Source organism: Grampus griseus (assembly GCF_964374135.1).
Source record: "Grampus griseus genome assembly, chromosome: 2".
Taxonomy (NCBI): domain Eukaryota; kingdom Metazoa; phylum Chordata; class Mammalia; order Artiodactyla; family Delphinidae; genus Grampus; species Grampus griseus.
The window spans coordinates 46068558-46089964 of NC_139018.1; the positions used below are offsets into that span (position 1 = coordinate 46068558).

Genomic DNA, 21407 nt, shown 5'->3' on the forward strand with positions numbered 1-21407 from the left:
AGAAGGTGCAGGCATCTGTTGGCTGTATGTAATTCTGGCTACTCTGAGGAGGCGTGGTCAAAGGTGAAATTGACATGAGGTGCACCAAGCTGCTCTTTAACCAAGTAGAGGAAAGATGGCTGGATCAGCGGTCACGTGTGCAAGGAGCTCCCAAACCAGGGGGAGGTCTCTCAGCATCGCACTGTCAAGTTTTCTTTCTCTGTCTCACTATCTACACATTCCCCCACGTATATACCAACGACACACACACTACACATGAAACCCCTCCCAACTCCCCCCTGAAAACCCCCCCGTAATACCCCTGGGTTCATCAATCCAGAAATATAACTAGAATCAAAAATACCCCCAACAGATCACAACCAACTCGAGCTCTGTGTGCTGGCTCCCAGCCAACCAGCCGCTATTCATGCTGGCAAGACACGGTTTAAAAAAGGAAAGGCTTCTATAAGCTCAAAAGAATGCATGGTGACAGTTGAGGCTAAGCACTTTCTGCCTGGGTTCACTGGGGCATCTATTTTGGTGACCTGGCCTCCCCGAGAGGAGAGCGAAGGATGGAGGGCTGGGCCCTACCTGGCTGTTGGAACATCAGCATATTCTGCGGTGAAGTGTGCACGGGCAGCGAGCGGGTCCTTTGGACTGAGCTGTGGGTGCGGCTTGGCATGCTGTTGCTGCCCCCGGGGTTGGCGAACCAGAGGTTCTAGGGAGAAACACGAAAGCAGAACCCATTACTCCGGACACCTGGGGGGGCCCCCAGCCAGAATCCAGGAGGCAAGTACCCTGGGAGGACTCTCTGCTAACTTCTGGGAAAGGGCTTATAGGCCAGCACGATCCATCTGCTTATTCAGAGAGAGGGGCTTTAGATTCCGTTCCGTTCAGTCCCCCCCTCCCCCCCCACCCCGGGGCGAAACGTCCTTAGCCTCAGGCTCCTCTCTAAGCCTCACTTAATCTGGACACCAATCTCCCTTGCTAGCTCCAAAACTCTTTTTATCCCTTCTGTTGCCTTTGCTTTTCCTATCACTTTTCTAGGAAATGGGGGGAGTTCTATAAATGTCTGCAACGAAGAGCACAAACTATTTCAGGGCTCTCAGTTGATTTTCTCTCTGAGATTCTTACAATTTACTACAAAGCAAGGAGGAGAAAAAAGAACCTCTCAGCTGGCAAAGAGCTGGCACAAGTCAGCTTGTGTGTTTATTATTACGCGGGTGTCCTAGCAGTGATTTCCTCTTGGGCCCATCTGGGGGCTTCCCACAATGGTCAGAGAGTGGGGCTTTTTCCTACCCTGTGCTGTTTCCCTGGGGGGAGTGAATCCTGCCTGTCTTGCCAGGAACTGTTTCCTGTTTTGTAAATCAAGCTCTCATCCCTTAGTTTCTCATGACAACCCAGAACCTCAGACTCACTTGGTGTCCCTCTAACCCCAGCCCCGACCTGCAGAGTCCCCACAGAGCAGGGGCTACACAGGTGGGAGGCGCTGGGTGGGAGGGTGGGAGTACTGGGACGAGGACCCAGGGGACAGAGGTTGTGGCTCTATATCCCATGGCGAGAATCTCTGGGCAGCCTGGCCTTGACCGCCTGAGAATGTTTCAATTCTCCCTGTGACAGCCTTTCTCAGGCTCCTTCCTGTGGGTTCTCCACCACAGCTGGGACCATGACAAAGGAGCTATTTGCCTCAGATAAAAAGGCTAAGAAGCCCTCAGATGCTCTGGAAGCCAAATTTGGAAGGCAGTGGGATCTGCTGGGGCAGGTCAAGGATCAAGGCGAAGAAGAAACAGGTCTTGCATTTCTTCCTAAAGGCCCCCCGTGTGCAGGGCCCCCAAGGTTAAAGCGGTCGTGGGGCAGCCTAAACAAAATCCCCACAAAGCCAGCTGCTGCCGTGGCCTCGCTTTGTCTTCCCGAGAAACAGTGCAAACAACCTCTGAGCCACAGGGACAACCGTCCTCAGTCTAGCCCCCCCGGGCCTCTCCTCTCGCCTTGGGGTTGTCTGGGGGGCTGTCCGGAGCCTCAGGCCCTGAGCTGGGCCTGCCCACCCTCCTCCCCGGGGCCGAGCAGACCTGTCTTCCTTGTTTCATGATGGTGGGGTTGGCTGCGGTGTTGCGCTGGGTGGAGCTGACGAATCCGCTGGTGCCCAGGAGGCCAAGGCGGGCGGAAGGGACGTTCCGGGAGGGGATCTGGTACTGGCGTGGGTTCCGCCTGCCCATGCCACCGCCCACAGAGCCAGCCGTCGGGAGGGAGTTGGACTGCCCGAAGCCGCGGCTGTGAGAGCCAAGAGGGAAGAACAGAGGCCATCAGTCACCCTCAGCCCTTCCCAACACCCGGGCTGCCAGCAGGATGCCTCCTTGGGGTCTGCTCACATTTTGACCGTTATGAGGTCTACGGGGGTCAGGGTTCTATGACTAAATGACAGCTAACATCTGAGAGCTAACATCACGTGCACCGCCCTGGGACTTTGATGTTGATTCTTCAATCCTATGAAGTAGGCACTCTATCTCCATTTACAGCTGGAGAAGTAAAACAGAGAGCTTAATAATTTCTCAAAGGTCACACAGCCATGGGGGGGCAGTGCTGGACTATGAGCCCAGAAGGTTAACCCGTGTGCTCTACAGCCTTCTTCCACTGTGTCACGGGCCCTGAGCACTCACGTTCCTGTCAAGGGGCCACACGGTAAGAAAGCGGCAGAGCCAGGATCTGTGCCCCTTCCTTCAGACCACAGTCCGGTTCTGATGTCTGTCTGTACAGCAGACTTGGAAGGAGTGGCCTCTGAGCCCCACTAGGACGTAAGCTCCATGAGAAAAAAGATGGTGTCTGTCCTCATCAACCCTGCAGGTCCCTCCTGCCTGGATCAGCTCCTGGCGGTAAACGCAGGCTGAGTGAACGAATGAATGAGTCTCTGGCATTATAATCACCTCTCCAAATGGGAGAGCTGACCCCACGTCTGGGGCTCTGACTCCAGGTGAAGAGGAGGGATATGAGAATGAAGATGATGATGTTTGCAATCGCTCTGGACCTAGGACACCGACTGTTCCCCACTCCTCAGGCCCTCCCCAGAGAAAGACCCGGAGGTCACAGGCTTCGCCTGGGTCCACGCAGGGAGGCAGCCGCGGACCCGTGGCATCATGCTCGGACACCGTGCTCCCATTGGTCTGGTGACCTCAGTGCTGAAGAACTCATCCTCTCCAGCAGGCCTCAAGTTCTGGGAGGGTGCACGGCAGCCAGCAGGGTTTCAGGAACCAGCACATTCTTTCCAAGAAGAGTCAGCTTTAGTCATTCACTGATGTTTCAGTCAAAATGCTTTACCTCCGATGGCCACAAGATGGAATAGACTTGCTTTCCCAGCCACACAGGGGAGGTTTGTACCAAGCCTGTGCGGAGACTCCAGGAGGCAGAGCTGACGTAGTTTAACCAGATGATGGGGAGGGGAGGTGCTGCAAAACAGTTATTTCCTGAGGGAGAGAGGGGGTGTGTGTGTGTGTGTGTGTGTGTGTGTGTGTGTGTGTGTGTGTGTGTGTGTGTGTGTGTGTGTGTGTGTGTGTGTGTGTGTGTGTGTGTGTGTGTGTGTGTGTGTGTGTGTGTGTGTGTGTGTGTGTGTGTGTGTGTGGGGTGGAGCATCTAAGTCATCAGCACAGTTGATCTCAGAAACTGTTTCTTCCTTAGAATTCCTAAATTTCCTGGCGGGGGGCGCGGCGGGAGCAGGGAAGAGAATGCCACGGTGAGCTGGTGGCAACTGATTTCTGGGCTGTGTTTTTCCACTTTTGTGACCCAAAAGAATGGTTCCCAATTCCAGTCAGAGGCTCATGTACACGTGGTGAGAAGGACACTCACGGGTTCTAGGTCTCTTGGTTTATCTCATTCTTTCTCCCATTCTCCCCCTTTCTTCCTTCTTTTACTAAGGTTTAAAATGTTTGGTTTGAAAGAAGAAATTCAGGCCCAGAGGAGCAGAAGTAATCTCAAGTGATGGAAGAGACCTCCTCTGGGGTATGGACAACATGTGACAGGTGGAGACAAGGATCAAGTGGCTGTTTTGAGGGATGGGGGGTTGTTTTCGTTTTTTAAACTATGAAAACTAGTCCTTTGGTTTTTGGAGCCAGAATTTTGGCCACCTGGTATGATGATTTAGTATTCTCCTAAGATTTTTCCTTATTTAGTGCAGACAGCTTTTTTGCTCATCTTCCTTTTTGGTTGGATTTTTAAAAAGTTATTTCATATGCAAAACAGAGCAGTCAGCGAGTGATGCTAAAATGATTTGTGCTTCCAGGCAGGCAAGACTATATTCTTAAGCAATATAATGTAGCCAGAGGATTCTGTAATGGGACATTTAGTCACGGGAGAAACGTGGACTCCTAAAGTTAGCATTCACAGAGCTGGTAGAGCCCAGAACATTCTGGGGATAGGCTGGATGGAGGGGAGAATTTGGTTAGGCCGTCGAATGACGGTGGACCTCACCGTGGTGTCCTAAGCTTGGTTATTACAAAGTCAGGCTTATTGAGGCTTGCCGCTGCTGGTAACCAGAGTGAAAGCTTAAGTCACTTCAGATCACTAGGCTTAATGAAATAATCATTCTTTCTCGGGAGAGAACAAAGTGACAAACGTCAGTTTCCATTTCTCATTCTCTTGCTCTGCCCATCTGTGTCTTTCTGTGCTTTCCTACATCTAACCAACTGAGTTCATTTCCTTGAAATGACTGATAAAATAACATTAATAAGAACCAATTAATTTGGGATTTGTGATAATTCAAGGAGGGGCTGGGCTGCAGTTACCTTTGTATTATGGGAGAAACAGGTCTTCAAAGCAAATTAATAGCATAAAAAGATCCCAGAGGTAATGTTTATGAGAATGAATTACTTTCTGGAGCTTCAGCAACTTCCAGTTGAACATCCGTAACTGATGACTGCATTCATCCTGATCTAATCAATAAAAGGAGGACCAATCTGGCAAACCTTGGGTTAGCCCAATTCAAGCGTCAGTTAATAACACTGTAGAGGAGTCAAGGTTAAGGGGAACAGTGATGTGGACCAAGGACAGAGCAGGGCAGACGGAAGCAGCGGATGGCACTTCGGGGAGGAAGACAAAAGAGCTTGAAAGCTCTGTTTTCATCTTCAACTTCTGAATTCCTTCTTCCTCTTGGAACTTGTCTCCCAAGGGCCTGGTGTTACAAGAGGGGTCCGGATCTTCCTCCCCTTTCTTGGGGGTCGAGAAGAGGGAGAGCCTGGGAAGGGGGCAGCCCCAGGGAAGAAGGCTAAGGAGCAGGCCTCGCCTTTCATCTGGGCCCCCAGGAATCCTCAGGGTGCACAGGTGGTCCGCCCAACCCTCCAGGGAGGCTTGGGGCCAAGGAGCTGGCAATAGAGTATTGTTTTGTCTGACTCTCTTTTCTGCACATCATCCGGGGACCAGGAGAGCTGCCCGGCAACCGCAGTGGTTAAGAGCACTGACTCTGGAGCTGACGCTGGCCTGCCTGGTCCAAATCCCGGATGCCACTGCCTCCCAACTCTTCTGTAAATTGGGGTTGATAATAGCACCTCTACCTCATATGGCTGTTGCAAGGATTAAATGTATTAATATTCTTAAGTGCTTGGATACCCACTTGGCACAAAGTACATGCTAAATGTTTGTTTAATAAATAACTGTGTTATATATGCTGGAATATGATAACACTTCAATTTTTACATTAATCTTCAATGAAGACTTTTCACAAGTTCCAACTGGCCTTATCTCCCTGAAGTAATTTATAAAACAGTGATGTTTCAAGGCACACTTATGCAAATAAATGCCCAACCTTTTAACACAGACAGAGCTTCTACATATGCACTGAGAAATGAGTTCAGAACTTGCTAGGTGCAAGCGAAAAAAATGAGTATTTATCTGCTCATGTTGAAAAAAGTAAAACAGAATGTTGATTTTTCAGCATATCTGCATCATTGTCATTCCCTTGTCTCCCCAAAACTCCCTGTCATTGTTCAAGGCTTCCCTCTACCCCTCCCCGTGATTCCTCCCCCAGATTGTCACTGTAATTCACCTTTAATATGCAATTAGATCCCTCAACTTAAAACCAGATTAAGGTAATGGGTTCTAAAGTACAACGAGGCTTATTTTTAACGACATCCAAGAAGCTGAAGTACTATGAAAAATCAAGAATGGCACTGCTCCACTCTTAGATTGCAGCTCAGACCAAAATAGACTAGCACTGGGCTCTTCACCCTGCCACCAACTATAATTAGCTTGTCTGCAGCCAGAAGGGAGAAAAAATTACACTACCACTTAAGGTGTGGAGAGAACCACCCGTTTTTGTCCTTTCAGAGCCCCCTGTTGTGGATAAAGCACCAAGTGTTTTGTGGGCGTTCGTTAGATCGTACCCACTCCCCACTCAATGCCCATCCAGACCTATACCGTCATTTTGACCATGTCAACTGAGTTGCCCAAGATCACATTCAGCTCTTCCTCTGGGAATTCTTTCCCTCTACAGCTTTTTCCCAACCCCACCTGTTTAAGGAATGTGATCTGGACTTGTCATAGGGCGCCCTGATAAACAAGGAATGATGCCCTGTGTAGTCTTGCCCCTGGAACCTAAGCAGACAGTGGGGTACTGGAACCACCATGCAGTACAAAGACTGAAATCCCAACATACTTTCTTTGCTGTCGATATCCTGATATGTCTAGAAGGGTTTTCCGAGGGAAAGACCGAAAGAGCTTCTGCACCTGCTGTTTCCATGACAACAATCGTTTTTTCTGTGTCTCTGTAAATGCCTGCAAAACAAACAGGACTTTTTAATGGGTGACGCAGCCTGGCATTAGAGGGAGAAACACGCGATTAATCGGGGAAACATCGGAGTCCTGCAGCTGCCTTTTCTTCACCTTGTTTCCAACCTGCTCCAAACAGCAGTCAGTTTTATTTGGGAGCTGCCTGTACTGAAAATTCAAGTTATTTGACATTGGAGGTGCCTGGTAAGGTACATGCATTAAGCTTTTGACAACCCTCGATTTTGGTTGCATCTCTGGCAGATCCATACCCTCTTTCCACTTTCCCCTGACTCCACTCTGGACTCTGTTTATTAACCAAGAATGAATTGCAAAATTGATTGTTGACTACTTGGGCTTTTACAGGCATTTTCATAATCCATGGAAATGCTAAACCACTCCAAAAAATCAATCTGCTTGACGGTGTGTGTTCACCCTGGAGTGGTCTGTGGGGCTTCGGAAAAGGGAATGTACTCTCGGCGTGTCTGGCCTCTGCTGAGAAATCTCCAGTTAAGGGGCCCCATGCTCTACACAACCCCAGTGCACCATTCCTCACCTAAATTTTGTCTAAGGTTTAGGAAAATGGGTAGATCTGATGCCTTCTCAAGTCTTTTCTAGTAAAACTGGTGTTTGGGGATGCTTTGCCTACTGCCCCATACGTAACACACTCTCACCTATATCATGTGTCTTTGTGTGTACAGCCTATGTACTCAAGCGAAGCCCAGGGAAGGACTTCACAGGGGCTATGAGACCCCAAGGCAGGGACTCTCAAATTCATGATATATTAGGATCCCCCAGGAGACTGTTAAAATGCAGATTTCTGAACCCCTTCTCCCCACCAGAGCCTGATTTCATAGATATGGAGAGAAGTCTAGGGGTTTGTGTTTGCAGCAAGTGCCCTGGGAATTCTGCTGCAGATAAGCCATGGCCATGCAGTGTTCTAGATGGTGAGGACTACACATGCAATATAGGAAACCCCTGTCAAGTGCCTAGAACTGAGGTCCACGCACTGTCATAAAGCCACTGGATCTGACTGACTAGCAGTAACAGTGATGGAGATACCATACCCAAGTAGTTTTGTCAATAAAGCATGAAATACTTTAAGTAGAAATAAATGAATACTTAGAGTAACAGACTATATGTCTGTTTCCCATAAAGGAAACAGATTCCTTAAACAGACAGAAAAAAATGACAGTTTTATTTTCTTCCAATGACACTTCATCTTTAAGGACCTGAACACAGGAGAGCTATGTGAACAAAAGCAAGACGACGTTAGTCATATTGTGGAAAAGGTACTGACGACTTGCAAACCCCTTCCTCCTGGCTGACCTTAGCCAGATGCCACTGAGCACAGTCATCAAGGTGGACTTCCCCAGCAGGCACTCAGTGCCCCGTTAGAGATAAATGTGCTGACACGCCTTAAGGTGCATGGTGGATGGTCTCACGGCTAAAAGGTGAGGATGTGGTTCTCCTCTGTGGTCCCTCTCATTTGCTGGTGATGTTCAGCGAGTGTCCAGCTATACAGGAATAGCTTCAAAAACTGCAAAAGGCAAGCATTTCTGCTAGACTAATAAAGGGATGGGTAGATTCTGCTTCTGACCAGCTTATTCAGCCGAATGTTGAGCGAGGACACAAGATGCAGGTGCGCTGGTCAAGACGACTTGGGGAGGAGAGGAGAGTCCAGCCCAGTGGGTCAGTGGAAGCCTCTGGATGCAAATGGGCAGGGCTTGAATCCCTCACATCTTTATGCAAGTTCCTCTACCTGAGACTCTGCTCCTTCTAAAAACTCAGGTTAATAATACCTCATCAAAGGGAACTTGTAAGGATTAAATGAAATTCACACACAAAGGGCACTTAGGATACTCAGAACATGCCTGGCTCTTCGCCATGGGTCACTGTGTGCTGCCCACAGACACTGACTAGGTTTTTCGGTTGCACGGACCAGCCCTTTGGTGGCAGCATATGAATGTCCATCACATTCATAAGCTTTGGTCTTCAACCCTGGCCTTAAACTCCAACCAATGACTTCGAGGTCTCAGAACTACAACACTGAGCTGGTCTGGAGCCCACCTGAGTTTCCAAGTGACAAAGGAGTAAATGGCTCACTTTACAGATGTGCATTCAAAGCGCTTCCAGGGACACTGGTTCATATGTGACATCTCCCCTGGCGGCAAGGAGCACCCAAGAAGATGGAAATGTTTATGCCCCCTCAGAGAGGTCAGCTCATCCACTCAGCAGCGGGGCAACAGGCTCACGTAGTTGGGGCTGCAGATGGGAACGGGCCCCTCAGGAGTGCTGAGCGTGTGGCTGTTCTCAGTCCTGGGAGCTGCGGCTGGGAGGCTTGGAGAGGAGCTAGACCATGGCTGGTAATGAGTGATTTCTGAGAGCTGCTTCCCGTGTGTGCCTGCAAATAGCACTCGGTTGTGGGAGCTCTGCTATCAGCTGGGATGCCAGCGCCTCATCTCAGCCGGCTCCAGGCAGCTCTGGGTTGCGCTGGCAGCAGCCTCCTCGGGGGCCGGAGGGGAAGGAAGACTCCAGACTCCAGAATGCCCAGACACAGCCGGTCAGCCACTTCTGAGTTCTCTGTCCCTGTCAGGCCCAGACCCATATGTCTGTCTGGATGAAGATGTGTCCTACAGCTCTTGTGGCTGGATTACAAGAGTCATAAAGGGGGCAAGAGCTCTTCTTCCCAGAACCTTCTCAAGACGGCAAGGAGGCGAGAAGCCTGGGCTTATAATCCAGGAGATGAAGCGACTGGTCTCAGAAATAAGATTCAGAACTTTCCTGTCCTTTTACTCCTCTAGGGATTTGGCTCCTTTGTCCCTGGGGAGGAAGGAAGGTGTCTCGGCAGTCAACACCCTCCCATCCACTGGCTAAAGAACAGCAAGATCGGGCTGTGAAAGGGAGCCCTGTGTCTCGGAGCCCCGGCGAGTCTCCAGCCCGGTTGGAGACTGTGCCTCGACAGGGCCTCGCGGGGAGGGTGGGTTCTGCACACACAGAATAACCCGAGGCTGTGGAAAATTATTCAAACGTGTTCCCTCTACTCAAACTCAAATCATAAAAAGCCTCAAACACCATTTTCCCTCCCAAAGCAGAGAGCTGGCCCCTCCATCCTGACATGGATGCAGGCAAGCGGGCAGGGCACAAGCTCCTTTCTGCCCGTGACTCCCGTCCATGACGTGCCCCCCTCCCCTGCAGTCAGGGGAGATGAGCCCACACGGGGCCACCTTGGCACCTGTCACTTGGAGCTCCAGGGAGGAAAAGGGGAAAGACACAGAAAGGAGAGCCAGGACGCCCAGGGAGGGCACGCACGACGGCAGGAAAGGGAGAAGCGCCAGGCCACAGCGTCGGGGCTGGCGTGGACCAATTAGGAAGCTAGCGCACCATCCAACGGAGGCAGCTGGAGGACTCGTTACTTTGTCTCCTGGGCTCAGCAGACTGGAGGCGAGGTGGGAGGGAACTTGTCCTGCAGTATCTTCAAGGCTCAGTGCTGAGTGTGGGCGTGGGAGAGGAAGCAGGGTTCCGGTGTGCTTTTTCAGAAATGTTAATGCTCCCCTGATCAGACCCCGCTGAAGCCTACTCCAAGCATCCTCGGCCCCTCCGAGCGCTGCTCCCTCTGCCTGACTGCTCTCTTCCGCTTCCTCATGGACCAAGACTTTCCCACTAAGATTCTGCTCGCCCTTCAGGTCTGGCTTGGACGGAGTGCCTCTGGGCTCTGGGTAGGTACCCGCCTCCTGGGCTCCAGTTCCTCGGAGGTGGCCTTATTGTCATATGTGTGGTGACCTGTTTTCCTTTTGTCTCACCCACTCCCCTCCCACGGGAAGCTCCCTAGCCAGGGGCAGGATCTAGGTACTTAATAAATATCTACAGAATGAATGAGCTCTAAAATCCATCCCCTGTTCTTGCCTTCTCTCCTTCCTATTGATTTTTTGCTGGCCCAAATGAGAGCAGTGTCAGGATTGGACATTGAAAAGGGTGAGTGGGAGTTTGGGTGGAGGCTACCTAGAGATTGTCACACTGAGTGAAGTAAGTCAGAGAGAGAAAGACAAATATCATATGTTATCACTTATATGTGGAATCTAAAAAAATGGTACAGATGAACTTATTTACAAAACAGAAACAGAGTCACAGATGTAAAAAAAAAAAAAAAAACTTACGGTTACCAAGGGAGAAAGCGGGGTGGGGGGAGGGATAAATTGGGAGATATTGGGACAGACATAGACACACTACTTTATATAAAATAGATGACTAATAAAGACCTGCTGCATAGCACAGGAAACTCTACGCAATAGTCTGTAATGACCTCTATGGGAAAAGAATCTAAAAAAGAGTGGATATATGTATACGTATAGCTGATTCACTTTGCTGTACAGCAGAAACTAATGCAACATTGTAAATCAGCTCTACTCCAATAAAAATTAAAAAAAATAAAACCAATTCTTATAAGAATCACAAGTCAAAATACAGCAGAATAACCACCAAACCACATACAACATACACACAGACACACGTTATTTCTTCTGTACGCTCTCCTTTTCTCCCCGCTCTCCTCCAATTTTCCTGAGCTCAAAGGGAAAATGTTTCCACACCCCCGGGGCTAGGTGGCAGGACTGTGGTCAGCCTCCCCAGGCTCGGTCCCTCGGGCAGGCTTCCGGAGCCGGACGTTTCTCTCAGGCATTTGCCCCCAAGTCAGAGCTCAGTCCAGGTGAATCTCTGGACCCCAGAGTAATACGCAAGCTGCGTTTAGGTTTGAAGCCACCACAGCCACGTTCTGCCCAAGCTATTACTAATGACCCCCCGACTCAAACACAAGGTGTTGGAGACCCAAATGATCACACCACAGAAACTCTGAGAACCACTTTTAAGCAATGAGAAAAAGCAGTTTCGTGAAACCTGTCACTACTCACCTCATGGATTAGACACTTGTCTATGAGCTGTAAATAGGAACTTATATTCTCCTCATCGGGTCTGGAGACCAAGAGCTGTGTGCACACTGGGAATTAAAAAAATAAAAAAGGGAAGGTGAATCAGAGAAATGTACACCCATCCTAACCTCTGAGATCTGCCTCTGATTTCCTTTCAGGACCAATATTTTGAGAGGTATGTGTGACTGTGGCTTTATGTCACGTTCACAAAAAAGGCCAGGAGGCTCCTCATTCCACTGAAGTCAAAGGCTTGGTTACCACAGGAGCCCTTGCCTCCAGAAGCCCCTTTGGTTAATTCCACGCATACCATTCTATATTAAGCCTTCTGCAACCCTGCCCACTCTGGGAGAGGAAGAATGCAGCAGCGTCCGGAGCCCTGTCTTTGAAAGAGGTTCCTTTTGAGAGGGAGTTCAAAGGCATTAAGACCATCAGCCCTTATCAGAGAGCAAGAGCCGTAATTTTGTGAATGAGCCGCACATCTCATCCGGAGGAGTGAGGCTGGCACGCCTCTTAGGATGTGAGGTGTGTGGGCACGCACACGAGCAGGGAGCCTGCCACTCAGTCACAGGAGGGTGATTTTCTCAAAGTGGTACCCACATTTATACATGCACAGGCTCACATTCACCTACACACTCGAGGAAGTTCTCGTAGAGACAGAGCAGAGCTAGTCTGCAGGTGGAGGACACAACCCCCCTGGACAGGTCATGGCCACGCTAGTGTAGCCCATTCTATTCTCATCCTAGAGGTCCTGAGGCTCTGATTTTGATGGGACTGTTTAGAAGGCCAGGTGGAGATGGTTTGACAAAGACGTCAGTGACAAGTAAAAATGCCCCGCCATGAAGCTTGAAACCGGGCATCGGGATTCCTTTCTCTCCCTGATCCTGCATAACCAACCTGTCACAGAATCCCATTTATACCATCTCACGTAGATTTTCAGTATAGCATTGTTGGTAATAACAAAACGTGGAAGCCATCTCAATGCCCATTCATTGTGGCCCTGTTAAATTATGGTTTATGCATACAGGGGAATAGTACGCAGCCTTTAAAAAAGAATGAGGTGGTGCTTTTGTATTGCTAGAAATACTGAAAACAAAACAAGCTGCAGAGAAACATGTAAGCAGGACCCGTGTGTGTGTAAACAGGATGCTCATGAGCTTGTATATGATTATAATGTTTCTGAAGGGATATTCCGCACCGTTTAGAGTGGTTACCTCTGAGGACGAAGATGGCAGGGCCTGGGGTGGAGGTGGGCGTATTTTTCACCTTTCACTATTTTGTTTAGCTTTGATTTTTTATGTAGAGCATGAATTAATTTTATAATTTATTTGAAAGTAGTTAAATTTTATAAAGACACCATGTCAGAGGACTGCGAGTCCCCTGAGGGCAGAGCCCACATGGGTCTTGTCACAGGGAAGGGGGGTGATGTACCACACTCTCAGATAACCACGCCCACCTGTACCTCCACCCATGGGGCCATCTGCTCTAATCCACACAGCAAAGAGCCCACTTGGGGGTGGGGGAGAGTGAGAAGGTGGCGGGACCTACCCGGACCAGGAAGCTACCAGCATTTCAGCTCCAAGGGATGCTACAAACCATCTCCTCTGAGCCAGATTTCTACAGATTTCAGTCTTTTTAAGGACATGTACCATAGGGAGTGTCTCACTGCGCCTGTAAGATTCAGCTGTCCTTTTCGTTAGAACCCAGTTTTAAATGGTCTGAAATATTGCACAATGGAAGAGAAAAAACTTGTTTCCCCTTCCCAAAGGAAAAGTACTGGTATTCACTACATTTTTTAAATAATCGAGATTTTTTGAGAAATACCCCATCAAGCACAAATTATTCTAGTGTCAGACAGGGTCAAGGATATGTGCATAAGGGCCGGGCACAGGGCAGTCACAGGCAGAAGGGGCGCTCTTACCCAAAGGACCACGTGGGAATTCTATGCTGCCTTACAGACACACACAGTGTGGCTGTGGTACCTTCTGTGGCCCGTGGGAAGGCTGCCTTCAGCCTGAGCGTCCAAAGGCCCAATGAGCGCTCCGCCAGCAGGGTCCAGGAGGCCCTGGTCTGAGGAAGTGGGAGAGAAGGGAGCCAGGGTGAAGGAAGACGCCTTTGGGGATCAGAGCTTGAAATTCAGATCCAAATATCTTAACCTCTCCGGGCCACACTTTCCTCATCTGTAAAATGGGCTAATGACATGTACTCTGGTAGTTTGCCTAGCACCCTGGGGAAGGTTCTCGGGAACTGGGAGCTCTAGTCAGTGGTGTCGAGAAGAGGAAAGGGGAGGCGGGAGAATCGGGTCCTACCTTTCCCCATGACACGTGTGAACTGCCCAGGGAGATCCCCCTCTGGCAGGGGGGTGACAGCCAGCTCCCCGTCACAGCTGCTCAGCTGGTGCGGTTGGAGGCCGCCACTGGCCCCAGCCGAGGCAGTGGCCGTGGCTCCCGCGGCCGCGGCGCTCTCTTTGCAGTCGGGGCTCTGGCTCTCCGGGCCCATCAGCGAAGGAGGGTGTGAGGCCTGGGACTCCCGGCGGCGAGCCTCGGGCGTGGCGCCTGGGGAGCTGTAGGCCTTGATTGGAGTCAGGATCATTTGGTGCAGCTCCTGGAGGGGGATGCGCAGGTTGCCCCCCTCGATGATGTCCTGGATGGTCGGAGGGAGAAGACCTCCATGAGGGTCAGGAACTGGGTGACCCTCCTCCATGCCGCCCCACCTCTTCCCCGAGCTGTTCTCACGCAGGGCTCAGGGCTGCTGACCCCTTCATTAGAGTGTTCTTTGGAAGAGCAACCATTGAAAACTGAATCATTCTATTGTTAGCCCAGGCAGAAAACTTGGAAAATACATACAGGTATGGCAAGGAAAATATGATCACTTTAAAATCCCACTCTCTAGTGATGATCACTAAAATGATTTCAGTACATTTCCTTCCCTGGCTTCCTCAATGCCTTTCTTTAAAATGCATTTATTTAGTTTACATTCACACACTTTAGAAGCTGTATAACAAAGTTATACAGGGTCACATGGTGGCTTCCTGACCTGCGTGTGATTTGTTGTAGATGAAGGAACATGGTCATTCACACCTTCATTCAACGCATGATACAAGCAACACAGGCGGTGGTTAAAAGCACAGACTCTAGGACAGATGCCTGGGTTTGAATTCTGATGCTGCTGTGTGACCTTGGGTAAATGACTTAACCTCTCTGTACCTCAGTTTCCCTGGGGATAAAATGAAGGTAACAGTAGGACCTGCCTCATCAGCTGGTTGTGATGATGTTAATATTTGTAAAGCTGCAGGTTTCGGTGTTATGTGCTTCTCTGTTAAATCTATAAGTATGTTTTGGGTGTTCTGACCTGCTGTGCACTGGGCTAGGCATGGGGATATGGTGAGAAAGCCAGTAGGATTCCCTCAGGGAGTTTACATCCTGCCATGAGATGAACATTCGTCATGCTAGAGACTTAAAGCACAGGGCAGGGGTGCTGGGAGGGGAGGCTCCGCGACGGGGTGACATTGGAGCAGGAACCCAGTTGAGCCTGAGCTGCAGGTTCCCGGGAATGCTCCAGGCAGAGGGCACAGGCACTGAGGTGGGAGCCTGGAGTGTGTGAGGAACAGCAAGGAGGGCTGGGGTAGAACAGGGTGGGGGAGGGGAGGGGGTGGAAAATGAGGTCCAAGGAGCCATGGGGGCCTGAGTGTAGGAGTCAGCAGTCTGGGGCAGAGATGCAAGAATTTCTTCTACATGAGATGAGAACTGTATATACTATACAGGCAGACCTTGGACATATTCCGGGTTTGGTCCCAACCACCTCAATAAACCAGTTATCTCAATAAAGCAAGTCACACAAATGTTTTTTGTTTTCTGGTGTATATAAAAGTTATGTTTACACTACACTATAGTCTATTAAATATTCGATAGCATTATGTCTAAAAAAGACAATGTACATACCTTAATTAAAAAATACTTATTGGGGCTTCCCTGGTGGCACAGTGGTTAGGAATCTGCCTGCTAATGCAGGGGACACGGGTTCGAGCCCTGGTCCGGGAAGATCCCACATGCCGTGCAGCAACTAAGCCCGTGCGCCACAACTACTGAGCCTGCGCTCTAGAGCCCATGAGCCACAACTACTGAGCCCGCGTGCCTAGAGCCCGTGCTCTGCAGCAAGAAAAGCCACCGCAATAAGAAGCCCGCGCACCACAACGAACAGTAGCCCCCGCTCACCGCAACTAGAGAAAGCCCGCGTGCAGCAACGAAGACCCAACGCAGCCAAAAAATAAATAAATAAAATAGAAGTCTTTAAAAAAAAAAAAAGACTTCATTGCTAAATAATGCTAGTCATGACTGGAGCCTTTAATGAGTCATAATTTTTTTGCAATAGTAACATCAAAGATCACAGATCACCATCACAAATATAATAATAATGAAAAAGTTTGAAATATTGTGAGAATTACCAAAATGTGACATAGAGACATGAGGTAATAAGCAAATGCTGTTGGAAAAACGTCTCCAAAAGCCTTGTTCAACTCAGAGCTGCCACAAACCTTCAATTTGTTAAAAAGAAAAAAGAAAAAGGCAGTATGTGCGAAGTGCAATAAAGCGAGGTATGCCTGTAATGAATATAATCGTCTGTAATACATACATGACTTTATATAATAAAATTAGATCCTCCTATACATAGAGTTTTATATCCTGGGCATTATTTATTAGAAAAAGGAGTGAAAGTTGATTCTGGTAGACATCTATCTGTTTGCCCGATGCTCGCAGAGGCACAGAACAGGCTCAGATGCTTGGGGTTGGAGGTCAGGGGTTGGGGGGTCTTCCGTGGTGTGGTGGGTGGACCTGCCCTGCCACAGTGCTGCCCAATGCTTAGGCAGGAGACCTCTGCCCGGGACCCGGGAAGGACCGTGACTACCAGGGCCCTGATTACTAATGAAGTATTTAATCTTCTGAGAGCCCAGAATAGCAAGGACATAATTTTAAAAGCCTGAAGTATGAGTACCAACCGGTTCCTGGGATCCTCTCTTACCAAGAAAAATTGCTTGATGATGTCAAGGAACACAAGCTCATGGAACGCGATCATTTCTACACCCGGACCGCCCATCAATCAGTTAGAAAGAGGAAATCTGAGGACGTAGCCTTGGACAGGCATGTTTCAGTTCTGGGCAGCAAAACACCGACAACCCGCCCCGTCGCTGGCGGGAACCTGCTTTGTTCGCGGGTTGGAAGCAGAGCCTGAACGGTGCCTCAGCCTAGTTGGCACGCAGGGATTCGGAGGGAAGTGAAACGTTAAGTAGCCACCAGAACTGTCTCAAACCTGGCCAGGGCCACCGTCCCGCCTACTTCAGGTGAGAGAATCCCATTTTCCTTTTAAAGAGGCAGGCTTCAGAGAGTCTACCCTCTTCCTTCTAAACCTGGCGGAGAGGGCCGTGCGTGGTGACACCAGCCTGCAGCCTGTGTCTGCCAGCCTGAAGCGTGAGGCAGGACGCTCCTGGTCATTCCCAGTTTTCCCACTGCCCAGGCTGGACCAGCCCTTTCCCAGAGTCTGATGCTGTCACGTGACTGGTTCCTTGACTTTGGACCTGGTGATCTATCAGGGCGTGACACAGGGAGGCAAGCTAGCTGACCTATGCCAGAAGGGCCCCTGCCGCCTTTTCTGACCAAACTGTGCGCCAACTGGGCAACCCCTGCCTCGAGGTCCTCCCGTTTCTGCCAACCGCCCAGCCAGCACCTGGGTGTGGAAGGTCAGCCCTGACTGAGGAGGGGAAGGGAGAGGAGAGAGAAGGGATGAGGCTTCCCCATGAAAGGGGGCTGGGCAGGCGGAGCTGGCAGGCCCCTCTGGGTGACCACATGTACCCCTACTGTGCCATCCCGCGTGGCGGCTACCACTGAGGGGAGCTAAAGCACACTTGTGAGACTCTGTCCACTGCCACTGAAACCTTGTCTGCTCTCGTCACGTGGCATGAAGGCTTCTGTAGTTACTCAGTGATGGGGAAGGAGATCTGGGTTATGCTAAGAGCCGAACTCCTTCAAACAGGAAGCATATACCTGTTCCAAGTTCAGATCTTATTCTATTGAGGACAACTACACCAACAAGGAAAGCATAAACATAATGAATAATGTTGGACACTTTCTGAAAATATCACAATCAGGAATCATGCTTTGTTTGACTTCTGTTTTGACTTCAAAGCCACTGTCTCAAAGACAACACCTGGCTTGTGACCAGCTGGCAATACTCCTGCTTATGCCAGCCTCCGTGGGGTGGCACTATGACCATCCGGTTACATTCCTGACTCTTCAGAGTGAAGTCCGGAACTTAGCACTGAGGGCCCAAGTTGAGAAGGAAGCTAGCTCAATCCTGTACCTTCGAGGGGCTGTGGGAATGAATTCTCCATGTTGACAAAAACAGGGAATCAGCCCAAGTCTCTGCTGATCCTTCATACCATAAATATAATCCTGTGTTATGAACACAAAAAGAAGCAAAGCTGCCCGTTAACTCCCGTGCAGAGCCAAGGAGCTCACGTGAGAGCAGAAGTGGGAAGGCTGGTCCTTCCTGCACAGCAGTCCACTCAGGCAGGCACAGCTCAGGGCCGACAAGTGGGAAGGAGGCTAAAATCTGACTATCTCAGCCTTCCTGGCCTGGCTTTCTTAGGTCTTGGAGGAAGACTGGTTCAGAGCCTCTCTAGGGGCATGTAACAGCCACAAGGGGCACATCATTTGGAAGCGAGATCTTTGGCTGCCAGTGGCGGCCCCGACACTTACGTAACTTCCCATGGCTCTATCCTTCTCTCTGTGTGAGAAGAACTGGACTCCTCACCCAACAGATAGCACTCCTGCATCTACTTAACTGTATTCTCCCTACGGGCCGGGCACTGTCAGACACTGGGGGTGTAAAAACAAATATGAGAGAATCTTTGCCCTAAGATGCTTACGGTTACCGGGACCCATGCAGCGTGAGGATACTGTCAGGACAGGGAGCAGTGGCAACACAGAAGTGTATGTGTGTGAGTGTGTGTGAGTGATTGTGAGTGTGTGTGTGTGTGTGCGAGTGTATGTGTGTGAGTGTGTGTGTGTGTCTCCTTTCTCCAGACCAGGTTCCCAGGCTCAGAGAATGGTTCAGCTTCATCATTTGGGAGTCAGTTGAAAAAAGACAGTAAATAAAAGCACATGGAAACATTTTCATTATTAAAGATAAATGCTGGAAAATCTGCTCTAGTGACCATTCTAATCTTCCCTTTTCCTTTTCTACCAAATACCTTGAGAAGTCTACACTGCCTGACCCCACAGCTTCGATATCCTTTCACGCTCGCCGGTTCTTGGGTTTCTGCTTCCCCTCCCATCTCTCTGAAACCCTACTCATCATGGCTACCAGTGAGCTGCTGGTGGCCACTTCCAGGGCGCAGTGACAGTCCTCATGGGATGTGACTCCTCCATGGTCCCTCCTTCGCTCTCTGACCCTCAGGGGTCTGTCGCTGTTTGGTCCCTCCATGTCCTCTGCTGCCCCCCACCCAGGGTCTCTTCTCGGCTCTCGTCACTCGCCACACACTTCTGGGGGTACCAACCACCACTCACACACAAACGACCCACAGCGGAGCCTTTCAAAGCCTTGTGGACTCTAGACTTGTTCTCCTGGACACTGACTTGCTGTTTCTGCCTGGGTGTCCCACAGGCACCTCAGACTGCATCCGCCAGACTCAACTCCATTTCTCCCTCACTATAGCTCCTCCTCTATTTTCAGTTCCCAAATCGCATGACACCCAAGTCCACACCTCCTGCCAATGCCCGGACTCCCGCTAACTGACTCTCTCATCCTTCTCCACCGTCACGGCCCCCGCCCTGGCTCAGGGGCCCACCACTGGCCACGGGCTCCCAGCAAGTCCTCCCGCCAGCACTGGCTCCCCTCTGCTTTCCATCCTCATCGCGGTGGAGTGGCCTGTTTCATCCCAGGAAGACGTCCCCACCAGCCTCAGCGATGATGTGGATCACGCTGGATTCTGAGAGCACTACTACACATCTATCTGTGGTACCTCGTGTGCCGAGCTCCCCGAGGGTGGGAACCACCAGTTCCTCACGGTGAGCCTCCAGTGGACAGGGGAAATCTAGTCCAAGGCAGCTGCTTGGTAAGTGTTCAGTAACTGAGTGGAAGCGCTCTGGACCTAGAGCTTATCTGCAGCGGCTGCTGGTTATGAACTCAGCCACGGGCAGGGTCCCGGCCATCTCCTTAGAAATCTCTGGGCTCTGTGTGACGTAAGAATGCCATAGGAGGCAAGGGCATGATGACAGCGTTTCCAACAGCATAATCAGCTGAGGATGTCTGGGAATGTCAGAGAAATGGCTGATCGGAGCCTGTCGCTGGTGGCCCATGTGGGAACGGGTTACCGACAACCCTCTCCCTGGCAGAGCGGGACAGGCGCGGCTCCCAGAGAAGAGGGAACAGAGCCAGGGGCTGAGTCCTTAGTGGATGCGGAGGAGAGCTGCACTCCCACCCCCAGGCCATCAGCTCCCGAAGGGACAAGCTCGCAGGTGTCTGGACTTGGGTGTTCTCAAGCAAGCCCAACGTGGTTGTCCACAGCTTCCCTCCTCAAAGAAGTCACACCGAGTAAACTCATCATGCTTTCTGCTTGGCCAGTAGCTGCTTTCAGACTCTGTATTACATCTGTCATCTTTTTTTTTTTTTTGCGGTACGCGGGCCTCTCACTGTTGTGGCCTCTCCCACTGCGGAGCACAGGCTCCAGATGCGCAGTCTCAGCGGCCATGGCTCACGGTCGCAGCTACTCCGCGGCATGTGGGATCTTCTCGGACCGGGGCACGAACCCGTGTCCCTTGCATCGGCAGGCGGACGCTCAACCACTGCGCCACCAGGGAAGCCCTGTCATCTTTTTAACATTCCCAGTCCAGTGACCCAGGGAGAAGGTCTTTTTGTGGAGTCAACATTATTCTAGGTGTGAAATATAGGACACAGAAAGTGTCACTGACTTATGACAGGCTAGATAGAAAGTCAGTGGCACGTGAGGGCGGCCCAAGCCACCTTGCTGCCCTCGTGTTTCCACGTGCTGATTTGGTCCAACGTTGCATGGAGTAGAGCCAAGAGCAACTCCATCTCTCTGTCCCCCAGGTGGGTGCATATCCTCAGTGACAAGAGGATATGAATGAGCTCTTGAAGGATGCTCCAGAAATAGTGCGGAAAACATCGCTCTTTTACCATAATGCTTAGCAATCTAATCCTTATGTAAAATGTTTTCTGTGCTTTTTAACAGATAAGGAGAAAACTGGCCTGTTGAATGTTCCCCCAAAAAGAACAGTTATATAAAAACGGCAGTAATCACTCTGTTAGGCAAACTGCCTGGTAGAGGAGTTGATATAAAATTAAGAACAACAACAACAACTTCAAGTTCACTTGGATAGGTTACTTGTCATTGTTAAGAACAGGCCTTTCATCAAGGAGGTGCCTATGAGTAGCCTCTATCTATCCATCCAGAGGTTTAAAAACCCACCTTCCTTATAAAGATGTATATTCTGTAACTACATATTACTTTATATTTTATAAGATATGCATTAAGCATAATTTTATATGTTGTCACACATCTTTGTGAATAAGGTAAAAAAAAATTCCCATGACATTAAAATGTTTATGAGCTTACAAAACTTGCTTTCGCCTCACCTACCTCAATACTTTGCTCCCTTCCAAAGGCACCCTGGGATTACTGGAAGAGATTACAACCCAAGCTCTGAAGGCAGCAAATATCAGTACCTTCCCACCCACCACTCC

The 21407-nt window shown here is 50.0% G+C and overlaps 1 protein-coding gene across 8 annotated transcripts in view; it reads right to left on the reverse strand.

Annotated features, from left to right (window-relative positions):
* Window positions 1-21407, reverse strand: part of SAMD4A (sterile alpha motif domain containing 4A) — a 235440-nt gene that overhangs the window by 17222 nt on the left and 196811 nt on the right. For all 8 annotated transcript variants that reach the window (XM_082647072.1, XM_082647069.1, XM_082647071.1 and 5 more), the window contains 5 exons: window positions 13958-14291; window positions 11634-11719; window positions 6617-6735; window positions 2049-2250; window positions 571-697 (listed from right to left, as the gene is read on the reverse strand). In XM_082647072.1, coding sequence (XP_082503198.1) covers window positions 571-697; window positions 2049-2250; window positions 6617-6735; window positions 11634-11719; window positions 13958-14291 — 868 coding nt within the window. The remainder of the gene's footprint in view (window positions 1-570; window positions 698-2048; window positions 2251-6616; window positions 6736-11633; window positions 11720-13957; window positions 14292-21407) is intronic.